At 42.8% G+C, this 25,505-nt stretch overlaps 1 protein-coding gene across 2 annotated transcripts in view; it reads left to right on the top strand.

Moving 5' to 3' along the window:
- PFKM (phosphofructokinase, muscle) overlaps positions 1-25,505 on the top strand; it is a 45,313-nt gene that overhangs the window by 8,123 nt on the left and 11,685 nt on the right. Inside the window, exons 1-6 of one of the 2 annotated variants that reach the window (XM_032420260.1) lie at positions 11,337-11,438; positions 14,759-14,851; positions 21,391-21,464; positions 22,289-22,366; positions 23,797-23,986; positions 24,212-24,377. In XM_032420260.1, the coding sequence (XP_032276151.1) occupies positions 14,767-14,851; positions 21,391-21,464; positions 22,289-22,366; positions 23,797-23,986; positions 24,212-24,377 (593 nt within the window). In that variant the 5' untranslated portion in view covers positions 11,337-11,438; positions 14,759-14,766. Of the gene's footprint in view, positions 1-11,336; positions 11,439-14,758; positions 14,852-21,390; positions 21,465-22,288; positions 22,367-23,796; positions 23,987-24,211; positions 24,378-25,505 lie in introns of those variants that run through there. The other variant, XM_032420261.1, reaches the window with a different exon arrangement.

Raw genomic sequence — 25,505 nt, 5'->3', positions numbered from 1 at the left:
ACCCATTCCATAGTCATGACACTGTCCTTGTAGTAATGAATGGGCTCATGAGTATGGCATACATCATCCTCTTTATTGTCCCCCATTTATGACAGGCTTAGGTAATCACTGTTAAAGAGATCTTCTGTCTTCATGAACTATTCAGCTTCCTGGCAATAATGTCTAGCTTTATCCTGGTTTGGAAGGTATTGTTCAAAGCTTTCTGTATCTTCACTTATCTATCCACTACTTAAAAGGGCTAATGGCCAGAGCATTATGAACCAGGTACATTAGAAAACCTCAACTGGTTTGCTGAAGTGCTCTTCCTATCTAGCTGCTACAGAATTATCTTTAAACATCTTCTGACACTTCTCTCCTCCAGAATACCTTCTTTTATAATAACTATAATTTTTGCATTTATTCTTTGCCTGGACTGCATGCCAACACCTTAATAGCTAACTGATATCTGGAGAGCTCTGGGAAGTGCAAGAGAACCTTCTAAATACCTTCCTGTACTCTGAGATCAATATAAAGAATATGCCTTTCATCATTTGGTAGCAGGGCATGACATATAAGGTGAGATATCATTTGGTTTTTCTCTGTGCATATTAGCTTTTCCTGACATGCTGAAAACAGGAAGACCACCACCACATAGTATAAGATAGAAGAAATAGTGGATTTTAACCACATGGCCTTCTCAGTCTAGATGACCTTCTTCTTTTGGGTTCAGTCCTTTTTCTCCCCTCACTCTCTGCCAAGTCCCCTAAATCCTGAATTTTAGTGACCAACCTCAACAACTGAATAAAGCTGATTATATTTTGGACAAAGTTTTAGATTTCCAGCAATACCCTAGCTAATTCCCATACTTAAATCATTAGAATGGGCATAAGCCCCCTTGAGAAGCCTATCAGAGGGCCCCAAGTTCTTTTCCGGTACAAACTCAGGACATTTCAGCTTTCTCCTTTGGAGGAAGGGTCCAGGGTATCCTTTTACAGCCCCATTAAACCATACCACCAATGAAAATGATCTTAGAATAAGTTCAAATTCAGCTGCTGGCTTAGTTTCGTTACCTGGAGAATGTGTTGGCATCATTTCTTGTTTGACTGTCTAACTTGCTGCTTTGCTCTTATGATTCCTGGTCCTTAATTCTGCTAAGCTGTGTGATTTACTCCTGACACTTTTCTTAGGCACCCTACCTTGTATGGCAATGTTTAGACCCTTTCCTCAACCCTTCTTGCATAGTCACCATACTGTGTTTACATGTAGGCTTCATGCACCAACAGCCTGCCCTGAGGAATGCTTCTCAGCCTCCCCCATTAGAGGGATGAGGGTTGAACATATGTCATATTTCCTAGAATTGCCCAGATCTCAAACATTCTCTGCCATCATCAATTTATCATCAAATTATGCATCCAAATTTTGATATGTAAGATAAATCAACCATAGCTAGCTAAAATGACTTTTCTAAGTTGTTGAGGTTCCTTAGAAACTGTATTTGAAATTTAAAAGTTGGTTGATAAACAGAAAATTAGGAAAAAGTGAAATGTATGGTCTTGGAGTTTAGGATTAAAATGAAAGAAAATTCATTTTTAATTTTTTTAAAAAGATTTTATTTATTATTTGACAGAAAGAGACACAGCGAGAGCAGGGGGAGTGGGAGAGGGAGAAGCAGGCTTCCCGCTGAGCTGGGAGCCTGATGTGGGGCTGGATCCCGGGACCCTGGGATCATGACCTGAGCCGAAGGCAGATGCTTAACAACTGAGCCACCCAGGCACCCCAAGAAAATTCATTTTTAAAGAGCTAATCACTGTTTTCATCGTATCATCCATCTCTCTAATACTGAAATATTTGTATCCATTGGTGTCTTATTCTGGAATGGTCCAAATAAACACCACCAAATTCTTATTATCCAGGTTCCATTTTTTTTTTTTTTTTACTCCATTTACCGTCAGCTAACATATTCATGTTGTAAGAAATTGGTACATTATAATTGTTGGGGTATTGATTTCTTCAATTTTATCCCAGGTCCAGTGAAATACAAACTTCCTGTGAACCTTTATTAGTCCCTCTAGATTTTAAACTCCATGAGAGTTTATTATAACTCAGCACCTGGTACAGTGGCTGGCACATAATGAGTCTTCAATAAGGAGTTGTTGAATGTATGAATTAATAATGAATAGGGATTTCTCAAGATTCTTATTAGGAAGATGTTTACATCTTTTCTTAATATGATGTGTTTCTTCCATCAGCTATCTCTACTTCGTGTTAGTTTTTACTAGTTTAATTCTCAGAAAATAACATCTTCAAGTTTGGAGATTGCATTAAGATAACCACAAGCAAGGCCTAAGTACTTCTGAGAAAATTCTTTTCTAGGACTCCCACCGCCAACTGACCTGGAGGTTCCCTAGGTGCCTTTTGAGATGATATTTCCTTGATTTGTGCTTGTATAGTTTTCCAGGAACTCCTGGGAATGATTGATGCCTGGACAGAAAAAGGAATCTAAAGGATCAAGTGTCTTTGGATAAGGCTATGAGTAACAGTGACATTTCCTTGCTTTCACCTAACTAACGTAGACTAATGAATGCAATAATTCATTAAGAACACTTTCAATGAAGACTTAAAAGTTGGTTTTGGGTTGGGGCCCCTGGCTGGCTCAGTTGGTAGAGCATATGACTCTTGATCTTGGGGTTGTAAGTTTGAGCCCCACATTGGGTATAGAGATTACTTAAAAATAAAATCTTAAAGATTTTATTTATTTATTTATTTGAGAGAGAGAATGACAGAGAGAGCATGAGAGGGGGAAGGGTCAGAGGGAGAAACCGACTCCCTGCTGAGCAGGAAGCCCGATGCGGGACTTGATCCTGGAACTCCAGGATCATGACCTGAGCCGAAGGCAGTCGCTTAACCAACTGAGCCACCCAGGCACCCAAAAATAAAATCTTTAAAAAAAAAAAAGAGTTGGTATTGGGTAGAAGTGGTAAGGAATGGATTGCCTCTCAGATTTCAACCTTTATGTTGGAGTTAGAAACTCTAGAATGTTGTGGAAAGCTTTTCTAACTTTTCCTTTTCCAAAACTTTTTAACATCTTTATTGAGATATAATTCACATACCATAAAATTCACCCATTTAAAGTGTATAATTTGAACTTTGGCATTCCAAACTGATTCCTAATAAGTAGCTTACAAGTCACCACTCCATCCTAGCAATAAGTAAAAGTAAAAAGACTGAAAAATGAACAGTTCTTCTTGGATCCATAAGAAAGGGGGAGGACACAGGGCAGACTGCTAGCCCCAAAGTTGGAGAGACAGACAGGCAAGTACAATTCATCACGGCTTACTAGAGCAGAGACCCATGAGTGGAAACCTTTGTGGAATGAGTGATGGGGTAGGAAAACCTGAATTGTAATTAACAAATTTCTGGAGGCTCAGTGTAGACAATTCTGAGTGTTAAAAAGTGCAGGGGGACCCAGTCAAAGGGAGTCCCCACAATATTGTGAGATTTACTTTCAGGAGCTCAACCAGATTCTCATAGTAAATATCAGAGAAAAACCCCTGAGGCTTCCCACAGCCGGAGAAGAAAAGGAACCATTTGAAATACACCAGAACAAGAGTGCCTGGGTGGCTCAGTCCTTAAGCGTCTGCCTTTGGCTCAGGTCATGATCTCAGGGTCCTGGGATCGAGCCCCGCATCTGGCTCCCTGCTTGGCGGGAAGCCTGCTTCTCCCTCTCCCACTCTCCCTGCTTGTGTTCCCTCTCTCACTGTGTCTCTCTCTCTCAAATAAATAAATAAAATTTAAAAAAAAGGAAAGAAAGAAATACACCAGAGCATTCTTTTTCTGGTTAACAAGCCTCGCCTTCAGAGGAAACTAATTAACCAGGGCCTAATTTACTGGGGTATTATCAGAGCCTAACCTACCTGTGGGAGAGAAATACCCAACTCCAGCCCACTCGCCATTCTGACCCTGGGAGAAGAACCTGAGAAATGCTTGTGGAGTTCACAGCCTAGGGGCTGGAATCTAATCATAAGACTATAGAAAGCTTCCTCTCCTCCCCACATCTTACCACCATATTACTAAAGGCCTATTTACGGCACTTCCTTTTACCCATTCCACTATGTCTGGCTATCAAGAAGAAATTACAAGGCATATAAAGAGGCAAAAAACACAATTTGAAGAGACAGAGCAAACATCAGAACCCAACATAGCAGGGCATTAGCGGACTAGGGATTTTAAACACCTGTGAATAATGTGCTAAGGACTCTAATGAATAAAATAGCATGAAAAACAGAGGAGCAATGTAAGCAGATAGATGGAAATCCTAAGAAAGAGCCAAAAAGAAGTGCCAGAGATAGATAGATAGATTAAATAAATAAATAAATAAATAAATAAATAAATAAATAAATAAATAAATAAAAACAAACCACTGTAACAGAAATGAAGAATGTGTTTGGTGTTAGTATACTGGATATGGCTGAGGAGAGACTCTGAACTAGAGAATATATCAATACAATTCTCAAAAACCAAAAAGAAAAGAAAAATACTGAAGAAAACAGAAAAGAATACCCAAGGACTGTGGGACAACTACAACAGATGGAACATACACATAATGGGAATACCAAAGGGAGGAAAGAAAGATAAAGGAATGGAAGAAATATTTGAAACAATAATGACTGAGAATTTCTCCAAATCAAACATCAAACCACAGATCCAGGAAGCTCAGAGATATATGCCAAAAATAAAGACAAAAACCCCTACACCTAGGCATATCATTTTCAAATTACAGAAAATCAAAGATAAAGTACCAAAGGAAGCCAGAGGAAAAAACACCTTATCTATAGAAGAACAAAGATAAAAATTACATCTGACCTCTCCTCAGAAACCATGCAACCAAGAAGAGCATGGAGTGAAACATTTGAAATGTTGAGAGAAAAAAATCACCAACCTAAAATTTGGTACCCTGAAAAATTATCTTTTAAAAGTGAAGAAATAGACTTTCTCAGACAAATTGAGGGAATTTGTTGCTAGTAGACCTGGCTTGCAAGAAATGTTAAAGAAGTTGTTTAGAGAGAAGGAACATAACATGGGTCAGAAACTTGGATCTACTTAAAGGAAGAGCATCAAAAAATGAATACAGGGAGATAAAGCAAAAAGAATTATTTTTCTTATTCCTAGTTGATCTAACAGATGGTAACTTGTTCAAAATAATAATAGCAACAATGTATTCAATTATGTAAGCTCACATATATCTATATGGTTTACTCTTGAACAATGTGGGGGTTAAGGGCTCAGGTGAAAATCCATGTATAACTTTTGATTTCCCCCAAAACTTAACTACTAATAGCCTATGTTGACTGGAAGCCTTATCAATAACAACTGACATATTTTGTATGTTTTATGTATTATATACTGTATTCTCACATTAGAGTAAGCTACAGAAAAGATAATATTATTAAGAAAATCATAAGTAACAGAAAATACATTTACAGGACTGTAAAAAAATCTGCATATAAGTGGATCTGCACAATTCAAACCAGTGTTGTTCAAGGGTGGGCTGTATATGCTTATTTTATACATGAGTAAAATGAATGACAGCAATGATACAAGGGATGGGAAGAAGGAATTAGGGTTATTTTGTTAATATAGGTATTCACACCACCCGTGAAGTGGTATAGTGCTATTTGAAAGTGGACTTGGATTAGTTGTAAATGAACTACTGCAAACTCTAGGGCAACCACTAAAAAAGTAAAAGAGTATTACTGATATGCTAGGAAAGAAGAATGCAATCATACAAAATGTTCAATTAAAACCACAAAAGGCAGAAAAAGAGTGGAAGACAAAAATAAGAACAAAGAATGAGGGCAACAAATAGAAAACAATAATGAATATGGTAGATATTAATCCAGTTGTATCAATAATCACTTTTGAATGTCAGTGGTCTAAATGCATCAATTAATAGATTGTCAGAGTGAATCAAAAACATGACCCAACTATATGTTTGTCCATAAGAAACCCACTATAAATATAAGGATACAGATAGATTGGAAGTAGAGGGAGAAAAATATATCATGCTAAAGCTAATTTTTAAAAAGCAGTAGTAGCTCTATTAAGTTCAGAGAGAGCAGACTTCAAAGTAAGGAAAGTTATCAAAGATAAAGAAAGGTATTGCATAATGATAAAGGAGTCAGCTCCAAGAAGATATAACTGTCCCTAAGGTGTACGTGTCTAACAACACAGCATCAAACTGCCTGAGGCAAAAACTGATAGAAGTGAAAGGAGAAAGAGATCCGCTATCGGAATTGGAGATCTCAACACTCTTCTTTCCAAAAGGGACAGATTCAGGAGGCAGAGAATAAGTAAAGACGTAGTTGAACTCAACGACATCATCAATCAAATGATATAAATGACGTCAACAGTTCATCCAACAACAGCAGAACACACATTTTTCTTAAGCGCACGTGGAACATTCACCAAGATAGACCACATTCTGGACCATAAAACACACCTTAACTAAAAGAACAGAAATCCTACAATGTCTGCTCTCAGAACACAATGGAATTAAACTAGAAATCAGTAACAGAAAGAAAACTGGAAAATCCCCAAATATGTGAGGATTAAACAACACATAAATAACACGTAGGTCAAAGAAGAAATCTCAAGAGAAATTTAAAAATATTTTGAACTAAATGAAAATGAAAACCCAACTTAGCAAAATTTGTTGGATGCCGTGGGAGCAGTGCTTAAAGGGAAATTTATAGCACTGAAATGCATGTATAAGAGAAGAAGGTCTAAAATCAATAATATAGTTTCCAACTTGGGAAACTATAAGAGAAGAGCGAATTAAATCCAAAGCAGAAAAAAAGAGATAATAAGAATTAGACCAGGAAAAAAGAAAAAAAAAAGAATTAGACCAGAAATTGGGGTGCCTGGGTGTCTCAGTCGGTTGAGCACCCGACTCTTGATTTTGGCCTAGGTCATGATCTCAGGGTCATGGGGTCAAGCTCTGTGTCTGCCTCTCCACTGGGTGTGGAGTCTGCATAAGATTCTCTCTCTCCCTCTTCCTCTGACCTTCCCTCCCCCAAGGGGCGGGGGGGGGGGGAAAGAAAAGAATGAGAGCAGAAATCAATAAAACTGGAAAGGAAAAAAAAAAATCAATGAAACCACAAGCTGGTTCTTCAAAAAGATCAATAAAACCTATAAGCCTTTAATGAGGCTAACTAAGGAAAAAAGAGAGAGGACACAAATTGTTACTATCAGAAATAAAAGAGGGGACATCACTACAGATTCCAGGGAAATTAAAAGGATAATAAAAGAATACTATGAACAAATCTGTGCCCACAAATTTAATAACCTAAATGAAATGGACCAATTCCTTGAAAGACAATGTGTCAAAACTCATACAAGAAGAAATAGGTGATCTGAATAGGCCTAAATCTGTTAAAGAAATTGAATTAATAATTAATAACCTTTCAAAAAAGAAAGCACCAGTCCCAGATAGATTCCTGGTGAATTCTGTCAAACATTTAAGGAAGAGATTTTGCCGGTCTTCTACAATCTCTTTCAGAAGATAGAAGCAGAGAAAATACTTCTAAATCATTCTATGTGGCCAACATTATCATAATACCAAAACCAGACAAAGACATTAAAATAAAAGAATACTACAGATCAATATCTCATATGATGTAAATGTAAATTTATTTTTATAGCTCTTAAATGTAAAATGCAAAACTATACAATTCCTAGAAGATAACATAGGACAAAACCTAGGTGACCTTGGGGTATGGTGATGCCCTTTTATTTTTTATTTTTATTATTTTTTTAAGATTTTATTTATTTATTTGAGAGAGAGAGAATGAGAGAGAGCACATGAGAGGGGGGAGGGTCAGAGGGAGAAGCAGACTCCCTGCCGAGCAGGGAGCCCGATGCGGGACTCGATCCAGGGACTCCAGGATCATGACCTGAGCCAAAGGCAGTCGCTTAACCAACTGAGCCACCCAGGCGCCCTGGTGATGCCCTTTTAGATACAATACCAAAGATATTATTCATGAAAGAAATATAGTGGACCCTTGAACAACACAGGTTTGAACTATGGAAGTCCACATATACACAGATTTTCTACAGTACTATAACATACTTTGTATTCCTTATGACTTTCTTAAAAACATTTTCTTTTCTCTAGCTTAATTTATTGTAAGAATACAGTATACAATACATGCAACATACAAAATACATGTCAATCCACTGTTTATGTTATTGGTAAAGCTGCCAGTCAACAGTAGGCTGGGAATACAGTTGGCCCTTGGACAACATGGGGCTTCAGGGCACCAACCCCTTGTGCAGTTGAAAATCAGCATATTAATTTTTGACTCCCCTAAAACTTAACTACTAATAGTAGTAACAATTAACTATGCACAAGGGGACCCATGCAGTTCAAACCCATGTCATTCGAGCGTGAACTGTAATTAAGTTTTTGGGGAGTCAAAATTTACACACAGATTTTTGACTGCGTGGGGGTCAATGATCCTAACACCCACATTATTCAAGGGCCAACTACAATTGATAAGCTCAACTTCACTACAATGAAAGCCTACAATTCAATGGAATATAGTATGTTCATAGGGTTTTGCAGTCACTTTAAGTTTAGGACATTTCCATCACCCACAGAAGAAATCCTGTCCTCCTTAGCAGTCACCCCTCATTTCCCCATGGCCCCAAGCAACTGCTAATCTGCTCTCTGTCTCTATAGATTTGCCTATTCTGGACATTTCGTATAAATGGTATCATATGGTAGGTGGTCTTTTGTGAATAGCTTCTTTCACCTAGCATCATGTTTTTAAGGTTCATCCATGTTACAGCATGTATCAGTACTTTGTTCTTTTTATTGCCAAGTAATATTCTATTGTATGGACATGCCACATTGTATTTATCCCTTCATCAATTGATAGACATTTGGCCTCTTTCCACTTTTTGCCTATTACGAATAAAGCTGCTGTGACCATTGGTGTACGTGTGTGTGTGTGTATACATATGTTTTCATTTTCCTTGGCTGTATATGTAGGAGTGGAATTGCTATGTCATATGGTAACTCTGTTTAACATGAGGAACTGTTTTCCATAGTGACTAGATAACTTTACATTTATACCAGCAATATACAGGGTTCCAGTTTCTCCGGGTCCTCTCCAATACTTGTTTTTTCCATTTTTGTTTTGGTTTGTTTGTTTTGTGATGGTCATCCTAATAGGTGTGAAGTGGAATCTCATTGTGGTTTTGATTTGCATTTCCGTAGTGATTAGTGATGCTGAACATCTCTTCATGTGCGTATTGGTTGTTTGTATATTTTATTTAGAAAAAAGGTCTATTTAAACACTTGCCCATTTTTTTTTGTTTTTTAATATTACAATTTTATTAGATATTTCATTGAACAGAGTATGTTTTTTAAAATTAGTAGACTTTGTTGGTTAGAGAAGTTTTAGGCTTACAGAAAATTGAGCAGACTGTCTGCACAGTTTCCTCTCCTGTGGTCAGTTTCCATTTATTACTATTTGCATCAGTGGGGTACATTTGTTACAATTGATGAGCCAATATTAATACGTTATTATTAACTAAAGTCCATAGTTTACATTAGGGTTCACTCTTTGTGTTGTAAATTCTATGAGTTTTGACAAATACACAATGTCATGTATCCAGCATTATAGCATCATGGAGAGTAGTTTTACTGCCCTAAAAATCCCTTGTGTTCCACCTATTTATCACACCCTCTCTACTCCAAGCCCTTGACAACCATTGATCTTTTTACTATCTCTAGTTTTATCTTTTCCAGAATGTCATTTAGTTGGAATCATACAGTATGTAGCCTTTTCAGACTGGCTTCTTTGACTAAGCAACATATATTTAAGTTTCCTCTATGTCTTTTCTTGGCTTGATAGGTCCTTTCATTTTATTGCTAAATAATATTCCATTGAGTTGATCTACCACAATTTATCTGTTCACCTTTTGAGGGATATTTTGGTTGCTTCCAGTTTTTGGCAATTATGAATAAGCTGTTATGAACATTTGTGTGCAGGTTTTTGTGTGCATCTAGTTTTTGGCTCATTTGGGTAAATACTTAGAGGAGTGTGGTTGCTGGATCATATAATAAGACTATATTTAGCTTTGTAAGAAACTGTCTCTTAAAGTGACTGTACTATTTTGCATTCCCAACGAAAGATGAGGGTTCCTGTTGCTCTACATTCTTGTCAGCATTTGGTACTGTCAGGTTTTTTGTTTGTTTGTTTGTTTTTTGGATGCTAGCCATTCTAATACTATGTAGTGGTATCTCACTGCTTTAATTTACAGTTCCCAAATGACGTCTGATGCTCAGCATCATTTTATATGATTATTTGCCATCTGTATAGTTTCATTGGTGAGGTATCTGTTCAGACTTTTTGCCCATTTTTAAATTGGGTTATTATCCTTTTATTATTGAATGGCAAGAATTATTTATATATTCTGGATACCAGTCCCTTATCACATATATGATTTGCAAATATTCTCTCCCGGTCTACAGGTTCTTTTGTTGGTAACATTTGCATCACAAAAGTTACTTTTGTGTATTCGAATGGCTTCATCTGTATTCTTATTGTTTGCAGCCAGAATAGGCAGAGGCAGAAACAAAAGTAAGAGGAAGGGCAGTAGAAAGAGCCAGGAGAGGAGAGGTGCCTCTGGAGAGACATTGCCACAAAGCCCTGGGTGGAGAGAGGAAGGAATGAAGAGGATCGAGGAAAAGAGGCACCTTTAGCCCTGGGAGTACTTGGCCCAGGTTCCCGCGGTGGATGCTGTTTGCTTTGTAGCCCTGTATTTTCTCTGAGAAAGGTACATACATGTAAAAGGAGTTTTGAGGTCCCTCTAAAGAAAATACCAGTGTTCAACGTTCCCCCAGGGCAGGGACTCTATTTCCTTTATCGTTTCATCCCTCAGCACCTAATACAAAACCTGGCACCAAAATTTTCCATAAATGTTTGTTTAAATAGTGAAAGAGGTGGGAGACAATGCATCAGGCCAGAGGGGGAGGTTTATTAGTTGTGGAGGGTGTTTGAATGCAAGGAGCCTCAGTCAGTCCCAGCTAGGAAAAAGTTGTCTCGGCGGACAACCTGGGAGGCAACTAAATAATTTCTGATTTCCACTGTGTGTAGGAGCTGATTGCTCCCAAGACAGAGATGGGGACCCGAGAACCTTCTGGGGAGTGAAGAGACCAAGCGGATACCATATCTGAGCTGTCCTTGGGCGAAGGAGCGAGAGGAGGAGAAAGAGAGGAGGGAGGAGGCGGAGCCTCCGGGCCAGCATCAGCCAGTGGAGGTTGGGAAGCGTCTCTTTCCCCTCCCTCGTTGCCTCCACCTGGCTCCTCCCCGCGTTCGCCAAGCTCCCCTCCCCCTTCCCCAAGGACAGTCTGCGAGGAAGCCGTGGCAAGGGAGCGCTAAGACTAAAAGGCAAGAGGGGCCCTTGGATAAAGGCCCAGGGGGAAAGCCGAGAGCGAGGTGGGGATGACCGTGCTGGGAGGAGGCGGTGGGGAGAACTGGAAGGAGCGGACGGGAAAAGCAGTGGTGGTATGGCACAAGAAGCTGGAGGGAAGAGGGGGGATGGGTAGGGCCGTCGTGAAGAATCCTAGACCTTTGGCTCATCTCCCTCTGCTTGCACGCACAGCCCCCATCCCTGGCAATCAGGGATGGGTGAGTGGTGCTCGGACCTCGTTGCCCTTGGCTGCCCGACTCCTATCCTGGCACTCATCCAATTCAAATCCGTGCACCTATGATGTTGCCTCCCTGTAATTCTCCCTCCCGCGTGCGTATCTACACACATGTGATTTTATATTTAGATTTTATGTCTGTATTTCTATGTGTGTGTCACTGTGAATCTATAAGGATGTTTATAGATGAATCTGCGTGCATTTTTGTATCCTGTGCCTCTATAACTGGTTTAGAGATGCAGGAGAAGAATCTGAGCTGTTTTTTGCAGGTCAGCACTCCTAACCTTCCCCCTTGTTATGGTGAATTCTCTCCCTCACTGAAGCCCCCAGGGGTGAAAGATCCTTGTGTGGGTTTGTAAGTGATGAGTTCCCAGAGTGAATGAGAGGAAAAAATCAAGGGAAATGGGATCAGCATACTCACGTTTTGTTCTTCCGTTCCCAGATTTTCGCCTTCCTATTTGCACCAGTTAGTCTTTTTTTTTTTTGAGAACAGTAGAAATTTGGACCTGAGCATGCTAGTTAGTAGGAGAGTGTCTCTGTCCATGTGTGTTTATTGTATTCCTTTTGCTGTTTGTCATTATATGCTTTCTTAAGTCCTATTTGTATCTCTATGTGTTAGAAATAGAATATGGAGCTATGTTTGTATCCAAGCATATTAAATAAAAGTTTTCATATGTCTGTGTGCATTTCGTATTGTTTGTTAGTTCCCTAATGCTTTCAACAAGGATTTATTGAACTGTTATGTGCATAGACTTCACCAGGCTTTGGTAAGCTGTGGAGAGTTTTTTAAAAAATGAACATGATCTCTCCCTGGAGGATTGTTCAGTCTAGTTAGGGAAGATGGCTTACAGCAATAATCTATCCCGGGGTCTGCAAATGCTTTCTGTAAAAGGTCAGATAGTAAATATTTCAGTCTTCGCTGGCTATCTGGTTTCTGTCACCATAATCTAAGCAGCCATAGGATGATGTGTGAAAGAATGAGAGTGGTATGGATGCTGAAATTTGAATTTCATGTAATTTTCACATGTCGTGAAATTGTTTTTTCAACATTTAAAAATGTAAAAACCTTTCTTAGTTTGCCGCCCTACAAAACCATAAAAAGGGCTGGATTTGGTCTGTGTGCTATATCGTTTGCTGACCCCTGATCTAGCCTGACCTTCTTTTCAATATATAAGAAGCAATTTTAAATACTACATAGGGGCACCTGGGTGGCTCAGCTGGTTAAGCAGCTCACTCTCGATTTTGGCTCAGGTCATGATCTCAGGGTCCTGGGATTGAGCCCCGAGATGGGCTCTGCACTCAGCAGGGAGTCGGCTTCAGGATTCTCTCTCTCCCTCTGTCCCTCCCCATTGTGCTCTCTTTCTCTTTCCAATAAATAATAAGTTAAAATAAATACCACATAAAGTGGTGATTAAATGCTAAATGAATGATCCAGTACCAGACAATATGTGATGAGAGGAGGTCCAAAAAGAAACTCTCCTTGACCTGTGGTCGTCAGTGAAGGCTTAATAGACTTAATGTTAATAGGGTTGCGACTAGGACTGGTCTTAAATGACAGAGTGGGCTATCGATCTGTGGAAGGGCGAGGGTGGCCTTCTGGATGCGGGATGCAGTGTGCCCAAGTACACACGTGGGGAGGAGCAAAGTAATGTTCAGGTGATGATGGAGTAGAAAACTCATGGGAGCAAAAGTTGAAGCGCTAGGCAAGGGCTAGATCATGGAAGCTTTGACTGCCAACCCAAGAAGTCAGTCAGCACGGATTATGTGTAGTATGTCTGAGAACCTGTGTCCCCTAATAATACTATGTGTGTTTGTGTATGTATGTCTTCATGAGTGTCCCATTGCATGTATTTTATTGCCACATATACAGATTTGTGTGTTTATGTGACCTATGTCTTTGTCACCAGCTTCCCCGATTTCCCCAGACTGACAGCAGAAACAGGAGCTGTGCTTAAAGGTCATCAGCCTCTGTTCAAGTGAATGCATCCTCTCTCCACTGAGGCCCCAGGGTCCGGGGACCTTCCCATGGGGCTTGTTTTGTGTCTCTGATAGAGTGGAGAGGGAAACAAACAGAGGGGGAGCAGCTATTGTAGGCAATTCAGGTAGAGAGAGGCCGTGAGGATCCCAAGAAGAGAAGGGTAAGGGACAATAGAAGGAAGAATAGGATTTGGTAACCATTTTGACTCTGAGAGTAAGGAGGAGATAAATTTAAAAATTTAGGTTTTCACCTGGGTAACTGGGAGAGTGATGATTCCGTTGACATTTTAAGGATATAAAAGTGTGTCTTGTGTGTTCCTGTGAGAGAGAGAGATAAGCCTTGCAGACAAAAATAGGAACGTGGTCACATGTCATGTGTCCATATCTATGTATATGTGGCCATGATTCTGTTGCTCTTCCCACCTGATAGCATGGCGTGTGAGGCACAGGGCCTGAAGATGAGTCAAGAGATGCCTGAGGGAGCCTGAGAGGATGGGAGAAGCCATAGAATGTCTTTTAACTGTTCCTGAGCCTGAACCATTGATTTGCACAAGCTCAGATGTGCATGTAAAACCTCAAACTCCAGTTCCAGCTTAGCCCAATTCCATACAACTGAACCCTAATCTTCACTGTAATCCAGCCTACCCTCGCTTTTCTGCTTCCACTTTGCTGGTGTCCGGTCAGTGCCCCAGACCTCATCCGACTCCTACCATCTGCAGCAGCCCTTCCCTTCATAAAAGGGAGGAATCCTTGAGGCTAACTTAACTTTCCTCCCTCCTTTCTCATTTCTGGTCAGTCAGCTGCCCTTCCCCTTGACCTTAGCTTGTTCTCCAAATAGGCTCCAATTGAGGTGGGAGGGATTAGCCAAGACCTTTGCGGTGTTGGGTTTGATTACTGTGACATTTCAGCTTGTCATTCTGCAGGGTTGTGGCCCTCTTCTGGAAGAAGTCCAAAGCACCCAGGCTGTAAAGCCCAGACTTAGTATACTCAGAGAGCCTGACTGAGGTGGCTCTCACCAGTCTAACAGCCATTTCCCGAGCACCTCGATCTACCTGTGTCTTAGCGGGTCGTTCCCTTGAATTCTAGAGTGGATCATGACCCATGAAGAGCACCATGCAGCCAAAACCCTGGGGATCGGCAAAGCCATCGCCGTGTTAACCTCCGGTGGAGATGCCCAAGGTAAGGAGGAAGGCCCTGCTTGGGGAGGGACAAAAAACATGGCTGGTGGGCCCCCTTGAGTTTCTTGATTCCCCTCACCTGTAGAACAAGACTATCCTCCTTAATGTCCTCCTGCTGTAGATTCACGTTGGAATCCTGGGCCTTCCCCCAAATCTCTGTCAGGTCCAAGTCCCCAAGTGCTTCTGGATATTGTTTGCTCTGATTTACTCAAATCTTCATAAAACTTCTTTCCAGGTTTTTCTGAAGATTTGGGACCATTTGGGTCCTTTGGTACCTAAAAGACAGGTGTTTCCTCAAGCTACATTAGAAAGAGACTAAAGAGATGCAGTTGTTGAGAAAGCAGTGGGTGGGTTCACTTCCAGCACATTGGAAGCAGTGGGGAAAGGGAGGGACCAGAATTGGGATTTGGGGGGCTGTAGCCAGAGCCTCAGGTTTTGCTCTGATGTCTGTAGAGTTCCTGCACTGACCCGGGTCCGGCACCTCACTCTGACAGGACATTTCCTTTTACTAGGCACAGTTCTGCTTCGATCTCTCTCTTCTCTGGCCTCTTTCTCCTCTTGCAGTCCTCCAGCCCTCCAACAAACAGGAACAGTTAATCGGTACAGACCCATAGGGCGGGGTCGGCAGGGTGTGGGCCGAGAGCAAGGGCAGAGGGAACCCCTTTCTGGGTTGAGTCCCAGAAACCTGGAAGTCAGGAAAATCAGGTGTGTGGAAAAATGAAGTGGGAGATAGGGAACGTGTGATTTTTTTTTTTTTCTCCTTTGATGGTCTTGTATATTCTAGTTTATAATACCTTGAAGAGAGGCAGAGGGACACCAGGACATGGACACTGTGCTGGGAAAAAGAGAGAAGGAAAGACATGTCAGCCAGTGTCCCCTTCGCTCTACTCCACTCTCCCTAGGCTTCCTAGACTTCGTGTTAAGCACCCACTTTGTTTAGAGCCCTGTCCTGTATGTTGTGAAGAAGTTGATTTCCTTGGGGAATATGTAGTTTTAGGAGGAGACATAACATACATTCCTAGAGTTCTTATGTAAGGCTCATAAATAACAATAATCAAGTGTCCTTAGCCCAGTAGAACCCACGTATATAATGAAATGCTAGGCCTTGGGAGGATTAACCAGGGAAGGGTTCCCAGACAAGGTAGATTTCAAGAAACCGAACTCTTCATTGAATGGATTCTTGCTCCAACAGTGCCTGGTATGTAGTAAGTGCTAAATAAACGTATTCCTAATTAAATGCAAAGGGAATTATTGAGCATCTGTGTAGCGAGCAGGATGGTGGGCACTAAGGATACATCGATGAAAAGGTCACATGTCGTCTTTGCTCTTATGATCCTTCTCATTAGTAAATCTAGACGTTAAATATGTTTTTAAACTAATGTTTATTGAGTTACACCCGTGGTATATACCATGAACACGAGAATGCTAGAACAAGGACGCTTAGGGAGGAGGGCAGAGAAGTCTGAGTTCAGGAGTGGCCAGATTAGGAATGCACAGCTTCTCTTGCTTCTCTGTTCTCTCCTTGAAAGAATCCCTTGCTACGTAAACTCTGAGTGTTGACCCTAAAACCTTGGTAGGGTGGCTTGTGAAATTGGATTAAGTGAAGCAGGAGCCTGCTAAAAATCCAAGGGAGCTATATGAAGTTAGGAAATTATGAAAAAGACGGGCTCTCTGGAGAGGGAAAGAGGTAAAAAAAGAGATAGAGAGAGAGACCTAGGATTTAACTTGGGTCTGAGAGTAGCAGAGCCCTTCCAGCTTCTGATCCTGAGCAGAGAAACCCTCTTTTTTTTTTTTTTTTTAAGATTTTATTTATTTATTTGACAGAGAGAGACACAGTGAGAGAAGGAACACAAGCAGGGGGAGTGGAAGAGGGAGAAGCAGGCTTCCTGCGGAGCAGGGATCCTGATGTGGGGCTCGATCCCAGGACCCCGAGGTCATGACCTGAGCCAAAGGCAGACGCTTAACGACTGAGCCACCCAGGCACCCCGAGAAACCCTCATTTTAGAGGGACTGTCACCTGCTTTAAGGGAAGATCATCCTTCATGGAGGCAGGGGCTACCATAAGCTGATTTCTGGAGGGCCAGCTAGACCGAGGCCTGTGGAATCCTGTGACAGGCACAGTGTCCCGAGGGAAATATCCCACTGCGAGGCCACGTAACATCACAGGTGCATGGGAGTAGTTGGTACAGGATGAAAGTAAGAGAGGCAGAGAAGCAGAGCAGAAAACTCAAAGTAGAGCCGAGAGGTCCCAGCTGAGGGAGCAGCTCAAATACAACAGTGGCCCGCCCAGAGATAGGTTTAATGATCTGTAGTTTTCCTAGGGAGAGGAGGACACAGAAATGATTTTTCCCCAGAAGCTGTGGGCCATGTGGGAGAGTGAGGTCAGGCTGTATAAAATCCAGAGAGGCCACAGTTCTGTCATCCCCTGAGTTCAGCAAAGCTCATAACTTCTTAAAATAGAAAGAGGCCAGAAAGCAGACAGCTTGAGCTCAGAAGCTGGGCTGAGTAGATACGAATCCTGATTCCCACTTCAGCCCAGGAATGGCCCCAGCTCTGCTCAGTCATACCATATTTGGCCTAATGACATTGGCTTGTTTGCTGGAAAGGATCTCAGCCGTTTGCTCTAGCCCTCTGTGTTCAGATGGGCGGTCCACTCCAAATGCCTGTTTATCCTGTTTGTAAAGGTTTTAAAGGTTTACACGAACAGGGATTCGATGACCTCTCTGGATTGCTGTTCTAGGACTCATAATTTTAATTACATATTCAGAAGTGTAATTCAGATCTAACATTTATTTCTTATGTTGGAATTAAAGGATATTTTTTTCCTATTCAAAGTTCAGTTAAGGTAGAAAGAAACTTTTTAACATCTGCTTTCAAAAAGGTAGTGACCAACTCATTTATTAGTCTTTTTTGTCTCATGTCTAAGAGACCCATCACCCATAGTTCTCCCCAAAGCCTCTTCCCTGCAGGCTGTAATTAGAAACTCCAAAGTACGTGCCTCTGATGTTCTCCAGAGCCCCTCTCCTGGCTGTACCCAGAATACCCCCTGGGTGGTGCCTGTAATCTTATCCTTCGTCTTGCTTCTAATAAGTCAGACAGCTGCAAACACAGGGTTATTTAGGGCAACGTGGAAGAGCCAAGGAGATCCTGGCCAGGACTGGTCTGGGGCCAGAATAGGCCAGTAATGTTAAGTAGGAGAGCCCAAAGAATTACTGGGACTCCCTAGTAAAAGTTACGTATACATCCCAGTCTGTGATTTCTAGGGAACTGGGGGTTTGAGACGCAGGTATAGGGGACGATGAAGGGAGCCCTGAAACTTGGTTCCTAGGGAAACAGCTGTCCAACTTAGAGGCAGGAAGGATGGCCTCTGGAGGTTGATAGGATTGAGGTAAGAAGGTAAAGGGAGGAGAGAAGAGAAAGAATCTTCTTTTCTTGTGGGATTTTTTTTCTGCCCCATGGATTTGGATATTTCCTACCCACCATCTATTGTTTACTTTACACTTAAAACCTTTTAAGTCATTTGTTTTTCTTAAATCTTTTCTCCCCTACCCTTACTCAGTTTGGGAGTGGGAAACAGCATTCCAACCTATAAATTTCAGAAGAATGTTTTTTCCTTATTTCTTAAGATTACAAATTCATACTCCAGAACTCCAGGTATCCCATAGAGAATCCCACAGGCCTTTTCAAAGTCTAGAAAATAAATAAACAATAGTTTCATTTCTGTTCTGATCTTACTGACTTTATACCTCTTTCCTAAATCACTGATGACTTTGCGTTGACTCTTTGTTCTTTTCATACACAAAGGCTTTTCCTAAAGCTTCTGAGAAGCCCCTTCCCATCACAGATTTTTCTGTTTTGATCCCTTCAGTAGTCTAGACTTCTGGACTTCATGTGGCTTTGCCTCAGTGGTGGTGGAAGTGAGCTTTGACATTAGTGCTCACCAGGGACCCTTGTAGGCAAGCCCAGTCTTTCAGTTCTTATCGGAGATCAATTATTGGAAGCATTCAGCACTGTTTCAACTTCTTGAAACTGCCCCCTTTGGCTTCCAAGACATCACTAAGACCTGGTTTTCCTTCTGTCTTTCTTGCTGCTCCTCCTTAGTCTCCCTCCTGGATCCCGTTTTCCCCTACCCATTCCTTCAGTATTAGTTTTCCTCTGCATTCCATTCCTTGCCTTTCCCATTCAGATTCTACGTATTCTCTTGAGACAGCCTCTTCCAAGTCCACGTGGATGTCCCGCAAGAACTTCAAGCTCAACGTCTCCCAGTAGGAATGTGTCATCCGCACCCCACCTGCCTGACTCAAAACCCGCCTCCGCTCAGTTAATCGCACCACTGTTGTACCCTGCACCTGAGTCATTCCTGGGGCTTTTCCATCGTCCTCTCCAACACGTTGAAATCTAACCACATAGCTGTGCTTCTGCTTCCTAGGTGTCTCCTTGTCCAGTGTCTCTGTTTTGTCCCAAATGCCACTCTCCTAGTCCAGGCCCTCATCATTTTTGCCTAGGCTGCCAGATAGCCATCTTATCCCAGCTTCCTCTGTGTTGCTGCCATGGTGATCTTTCTGATATGCACAGAGCATCGTGTCTCTCCACTCTCAAAATTCTTCGAAGATTCTCCATCATTTGCAACTTTTTTTCCTAGGTCACAGACCCCTTTAAGTATCAAATGAAAGCTGTGGACCTTCTCCCAAAGGAAATTCCCGTGCCCAGAAAACTTTTCGTGCAGTTTCATGGGGTTCATGGATTTCCTGAAACCACCACCCATGGATCTCAGTCAAACCTTGGCCTACAGAATAAGAGCCACAGTTCCTCACGTGGCATGCGGCTGCCTGCCTACCTGTGTGGCTTCATCTTTCACTGCTTCTGTCTTCCTGTCTTACAGTTTATTCTTCATAGTACTGGACTTTTTAAAGATTTTATTTATTTGAGAGAGTGAGCAAGAGAGCACGAGCCAGGGGAGGGGCAGAGGGAGAGGGAGAAGCAGGCTCCCCACGGAGCAGGGAGCCCGATATGGGACTTGATCCCGGAACCCCAGGATCATGACTTGAGCCGAAGGCAGACGCTTAACCAACTGAGCCACCCAGGTGGCCATCTAAGGTTGTTTCTTGACTCTTGCCTTCATTTGTGCTACTCTCCTGCCTAGAACACTCTCACCTAAAGTGTCTACCTTACAAAAAAGATTTATAAGGATATTGTCCTTTAGGTTTCAGGTCAAATGCTGTCATTTCTGTATAACCTGTCCTGACTTCCTCCTGGAAGCTGAGATGCTCCTCCTTGTTCCCACTGTGCTTTGTACGTACGTCCTTCATATGGATCCATGTTGTAACCATATTATATTCTTCGCAAGTCTTGAGGACCATTACCAAGTCCTTTATCTTCGTATCCCTAGACTATATCATTCACCGCTGTTTCCCCAGTGCCTATATAGTGCCTGGAGCATGGTAGGTATTCAGTAAATATTTGCTTAATGAGTGAATGGACCTTTGATTTGACTTGGCGTGCATAGCCGTCTATTACCAACCCTACTCCCACCTCCCCCCAAAAAACAGACATTCTGGTCTTTTTGATTCTGTTCCATTCCAGGTAGTAGTTCATGATGGATTTTAGTCTGCTGCTGCAGATTTTTCTAATTACTGGTTTCTCTAGTGCTCACTGATATATGATATTTCTCTAGGCAGGATTGAGGACCATAGGAATACATTTTAGATTGAAACAAACAAAAAAAATGGACTGGCATATCTGAGGGAAGATAGTTAAAATGGTTCACAAGAAATTGATCTATCTTGGCTCTGAGTGTCCTTGAGCATCACTGTGAGCCCCTCCTCCCATTACAAGGCAGGAGGGGGTTACCGGGATCAAGACCCAGGAATGTCTTCCATCTCTCACCAGGGAAGCTCTGCTTACTTTGCAGTTATCAGTAACATTGGTTCCAGTATGGGGGCCTTTATAGCTTCCACCATGTGTTGTGTGTTGTTCAGGGTGGTTCCTCCTCAGTACTCGTGGGAGAGATGGTTCTCGTCACTGAGTAGCTACAGGGAAGGAATGATACTTCAGTGGGAGAAAGGGGAAAGGCTCTCCTCTCTGTTTTAGTCCTAATTAGTTTTAGTCCTAATTATTTCTCCCAGTGGGGAGACTGGCTCTGTGACCGTGACCTCTTTGAACCTCAGTTTCCAAATCTGTAAAATGGAGGCAGCTTCAGGCTTGTGGCTAGGATTAAATGAGATGAGGTTAGACAAGCATTTAGCAGTGTCTAACACTACAGTAAGCATTCAAGATTATGATTCCCCAGATTGCCCTGGCAAGGAAAGGTCTTAGGAAAGATGGGATTTTGGGGGGGAAGGGAGAGGAATCGGGGGTATCTGGAGCTACATAAACACTGAACGTGGTAATTCAGTGTTAGTGGGAGGCCAGAAGACTTGGAGGAGAGGAGTATTCCAGATTCAGAGAAAAGCCTAAGAAAAGGACTGAGTCGTGTCTTGTAGTCCAGGCTGCTTTTCTGAGGACTAACCTCTCCCTGTCATCTTTCCTCCCTCCTTGCAGGTATGAATGCTGCTGTCAGGGCTGTGGTTCGAGTTGGTATCTTTACTGGTGCCCGTGTCTTCTTTGTCCATGAGGTTGGTTCTCTACTTCGTTCTCTGTCGTTCTTTCTCTGTTTTCTGCTCCTCCCTCCCCACTTCTTCTTTCCTCACCTCCCAGTTACATGCTTTGTCTGGGCTCCCAGTCTCCATGAGTGTCCCCACCACTTGTCTCCGATAATGATGGTGGGATCTAGGGGTCTGCAGACTCGGTCCTCATGGTGCCCAATTTAAAGGAAGAAGTAACTTTCTCTTCCCCTTACCTCCACCAAGACAAAGAGAAAAGCTGAAATGAGTATTTCGCAGAAAATTTAGTATATCCAGAGATAGAGCCTTTGGAGGGAAGAGTCTCATCAGATTTCTGTAGTTTCCTGAACCTCCTGAGGCTCTAACTCCTCTTCCCTTCTCTCCCTTCCCTCTCATTCTTTTTCCACTCTTCTCTCTGTAAGGTTTATCTGCCTTCTCCCCAGTTCTATCCTTTCAAGTCCCACTTCTCTCCCGCCTTCCCTCCAACACCTTTCTCTTTTCCCTCTACTGTTATCAAAGCCATCTGTTATCTAGTTCCCTGGGAAGCAGATTGGAGGACTTGGGATGAGCCAGAAGGAAGAGGAATTAGGATGAAATATCAGGAAGGACATCCTGCCCTTTTGAGACTGTGAGAAACTAGAAGAGGGTATTGAAAAGTTGACGTCTTCTTCCTTGGACTGTGTTAATTATGACAGTGTCATGGGCATCCAGGAATCAGTAATGGGAGAAGGTGACTTGATTCTCAGAGAACTTCTTCCCAGGGATCCTGTCTTAATCGTGGGGGTTTAGGGAGAACTGGCCAAGCAGAGGCTGAATGGGTGTAATGTGCCCCGCAGGGTTACCAAGGCCTGGTGGATGGCGGAGATCAAATCAGGGAGGCCACCTGGGAGAGCGTTTCGATGATGCTGCAGCTGGTATGTTCCCGAGGACTCCTGTCCCATGTTTGTCCTGTCCTTTTTGCACCCCACTGTGGTTTGGCCTCACGGTTGTCCAAGTCCCCCCCATGTGGCTGGATGTGAAGGGTTCTATGACAAGAGAGATGCCACGATTGCCCTTTACTCTTTGAGTTCGAAAACATCACCCTGTTTTCCTAGGGTGGCTTGGGGACGGGAACGCGGTCACAGGACAGTTTGCTCTTTATAGAAAGGTTGCAGGCAAGACTTGAGGAGCCGGTGCGTTGGCAGGACCTGCTCTGGGGTCACGGGGAAGGTCTGGCCATGAAGATAACCTTACCAGAGGACTGGAGCCAGGGCCAGAAGTAGAGCCGAAATCCACCAGTCCTCATGTGATGGTGATCAGGTCACCTGAAACCAGAGTGTTTAAGGGAGAAGGGAACCGATACAGCGTTTTCGAGTTTCCAAAAACACCCTAAAATTATGCTGATTGTATCCACAGCCCTTTGTACTATACTTTCTCTAAGTCAAATACCTATTTTCTGATTTACTGAAAAATCTACAAATTACATTTGTATCCCCATTCTTTACCTCGAGTCTCTAAAAATCCATGGGCAGAAATTTAGTGTGCAGCTTCGTGCAGGTTCTTTATAGGCAATGGTGCCTGCTGTTCTGTGGTCTGAGAATGAGCCAGAATTCTCCCTCAATACTCCCAAAGGCGTGGATGCCACGAGTTTATATGATTTGTGAAAGCCCTAAGTATACTTACCTCTCTCGGGGTATCTACGAGCCCCTGGGGATACTCAGAGCTATTTTTCCTTGTGAATACGTGGGTGGGTATTGTGTCTCCTTCTACTAGCACCCTAGCCTGAGGAGCAAAGAGGAAATTGGCGGTGCCTGGTTACAGTTAGAAATCAGTGAGTTCAAGAGGGAAAAAGTACTACCAAGCACATTGGGATGAACTCCTAGGAATAGTTTGGACGCAGTCTGATAAAGTCAGGTCGCTAGGGAGAATTTCCAGGACCGAAGCCAGTGCTATTTCTTACACGTCTAAGAACGTGTGAAAGAGATGAGTCCAAAAGCCAACAGCATGGGTGTATTCCTTTGCTCTCCTTGAGGATAATCACTTTGATGACAAAGCCTTCAATGGAATGGGTTGATCTTAGACTTCCAAGAGGTGTAGCAGAATATAAGGAATGACCCTGTGATAGCTCAGCCAGCATCATTTCTCTCTCCTTTAGAAAGGACAAATGACTCTTAAGGATAGCTCAGCCAGCATCATTTCTCTCTCCTTTAGAAAGGACAAATGACTCTTAAGGATGTCGGGGCACTTCCTGGAAAGGCACGTGGTTATGACAGCCCATCAGTGCTGGAATGGGGGGAATCTTAGCATGTTGTGCCCAAATTTGGCTGTGTCCTCTGGGGAGCTGACTTCTACCTCTTCCCCACAGGGAGGCACAGTCATTGGAAGTGCCCGGTGCAAGGACTTCCGGGACCGAGAGGGGCGACTGCGCGCTGCCCACAACCTGGTGAAGCATGGGATTACCAATCTGTGTGTCATTGGGGGTGATGGCAGCCTCACTGGGGCTGACACCTTCCGTTCCGAGTGGAGTGACTTACTGAATGACCTCCAGAAAGCGGGTGAGACGTTGTTGTCACGAGTATGGTTTGTGCGCGTGCACACACAGCCCTCTCCTCCCGTCGGAGGGAATCGTTACCCAGACACGAACAGGCAGCCTCTGCCCTCCTTGTTCTGCCATTGCTTTATGGTTCCCTTGGCTGCAGGCCCTTCTCTCCCCAGTCACCTGCTCTTGTGGCGTGCCGGGCACCTCACCCGGTGGCTCCTGGTTTGCTTCTCTTTGTCAGGTAAGATCACAGCGGAGGAGGCTACCAAGTCCAGCTACCTGAACATCGTGGGCTTGGTGGGCTCCATTGACAATGACTTCTGTGGCACCGATATGACCATCGGCACCGATTCTGCCCTGCACCGGATCATAGAGATCGTGGATGCCATCACCACTACTGCTCAGAGGTAAGGGGGCGGCGTAGGAGGGGGGCCGCCGGGAGCGGCTAGAGGGCTGGCGTCTAGAGAAGAGGAACACGTGGGAGCTGTAGACTCGAACAACCAGTTTGCTGGGGGCTGGAACACTTTTTTTTTTATGTTAGGTTAATCACCATACATTACATCATTAGTTTTTGATGTAGTGTTCCATGATTCATTGTTTGCGTGTAACACGCAGTGCTCCGTGCAGAACGTGCCCTCTTTAATACCCATCACCAGGGCAACCCATCCCCCCACTCCCCTCCCCTCCAGAACCCTCAGTTTGTTTCTCAGAGTCCATAGTCTCTCATGGTTCATCTCCCCCTCCTATTTCCCCTGTTCATTCTTCCCCTACTATCTTTTTTTTTTTTTAACATATAATGTATTATTTGTTTCAGAGGTACAGGTCTGTGATTCAACAGTCTTACACAATTCACAGCGCTCACCATAGCACATACCCTCCCCAGTGTCTATCACCCAGCCACCCCATCCCTCCCACCCGCCCCCCACTCCAGCCACCCTCAGTTTGTTTCCTGAGATTCAGAATTCCTCGTATCAGTGAGGTCATATGATACATGTCTTTCTCTGATTGACTTATTTTGCTTAGCATAATGCCCTCTAGTTCCATCCACGTCGTTGCAAATGGCAAGATTTCGTTTTTGTTTTTTTTTTAAGATTTTATTTATTTATTTGACAGAGACAGCGAGAGAGGGAACACAAGCAGGGGGAGTGGGAGAGGGAGAAGCAGGCTTCCCGCCATGCAGGGAGCCCGACATGGGGCTCAATCCCAGGACCCTGGGACCATGACCCGAGCTGAAGGCAGCCGCTTAAACGACTGAGCCACTCAGGTGCCCCCCCCCCCTTTTTTAAAGAAGATTTCATTTTTTTTGATGGCTGCATAATATTCCATTCCATAATATTCCATAATATTCCATACAATGGAATATATATATATATGTGTATATATATATATATATATATACCACATCTTCTTTATCCATTCATCTGTTGATGGACATCTTGGCTCAGACCCCATCAAAAAGGAGAATTATAGACCAATATCCCTGATGAACATGGATGCAAAAATTCTCACCAAAATAGTAGCCAGTAGGATCCAAC

The sequence above is a fragment of the Phoca vitulina genome, unplaced genomic scaffold (genome assembly GCF_004348235.1).
Source record: "Phoca vitulina isolate PV1807 unplaced genomic scaffold, GSC_HSeal_1.0 scaffold23, whole genome shotgun sequence".
NCBI lineage: Eukaryota > Metazoa > Chordata > Mammalia > Carnivora > Phocidae > Phoca > Phoca vitulina.
The sequence above is the reverse complement of the archived record's forward strand: the minus strand, read 5'-3'. Positions and strand labels throughout refer to the sequence as shown.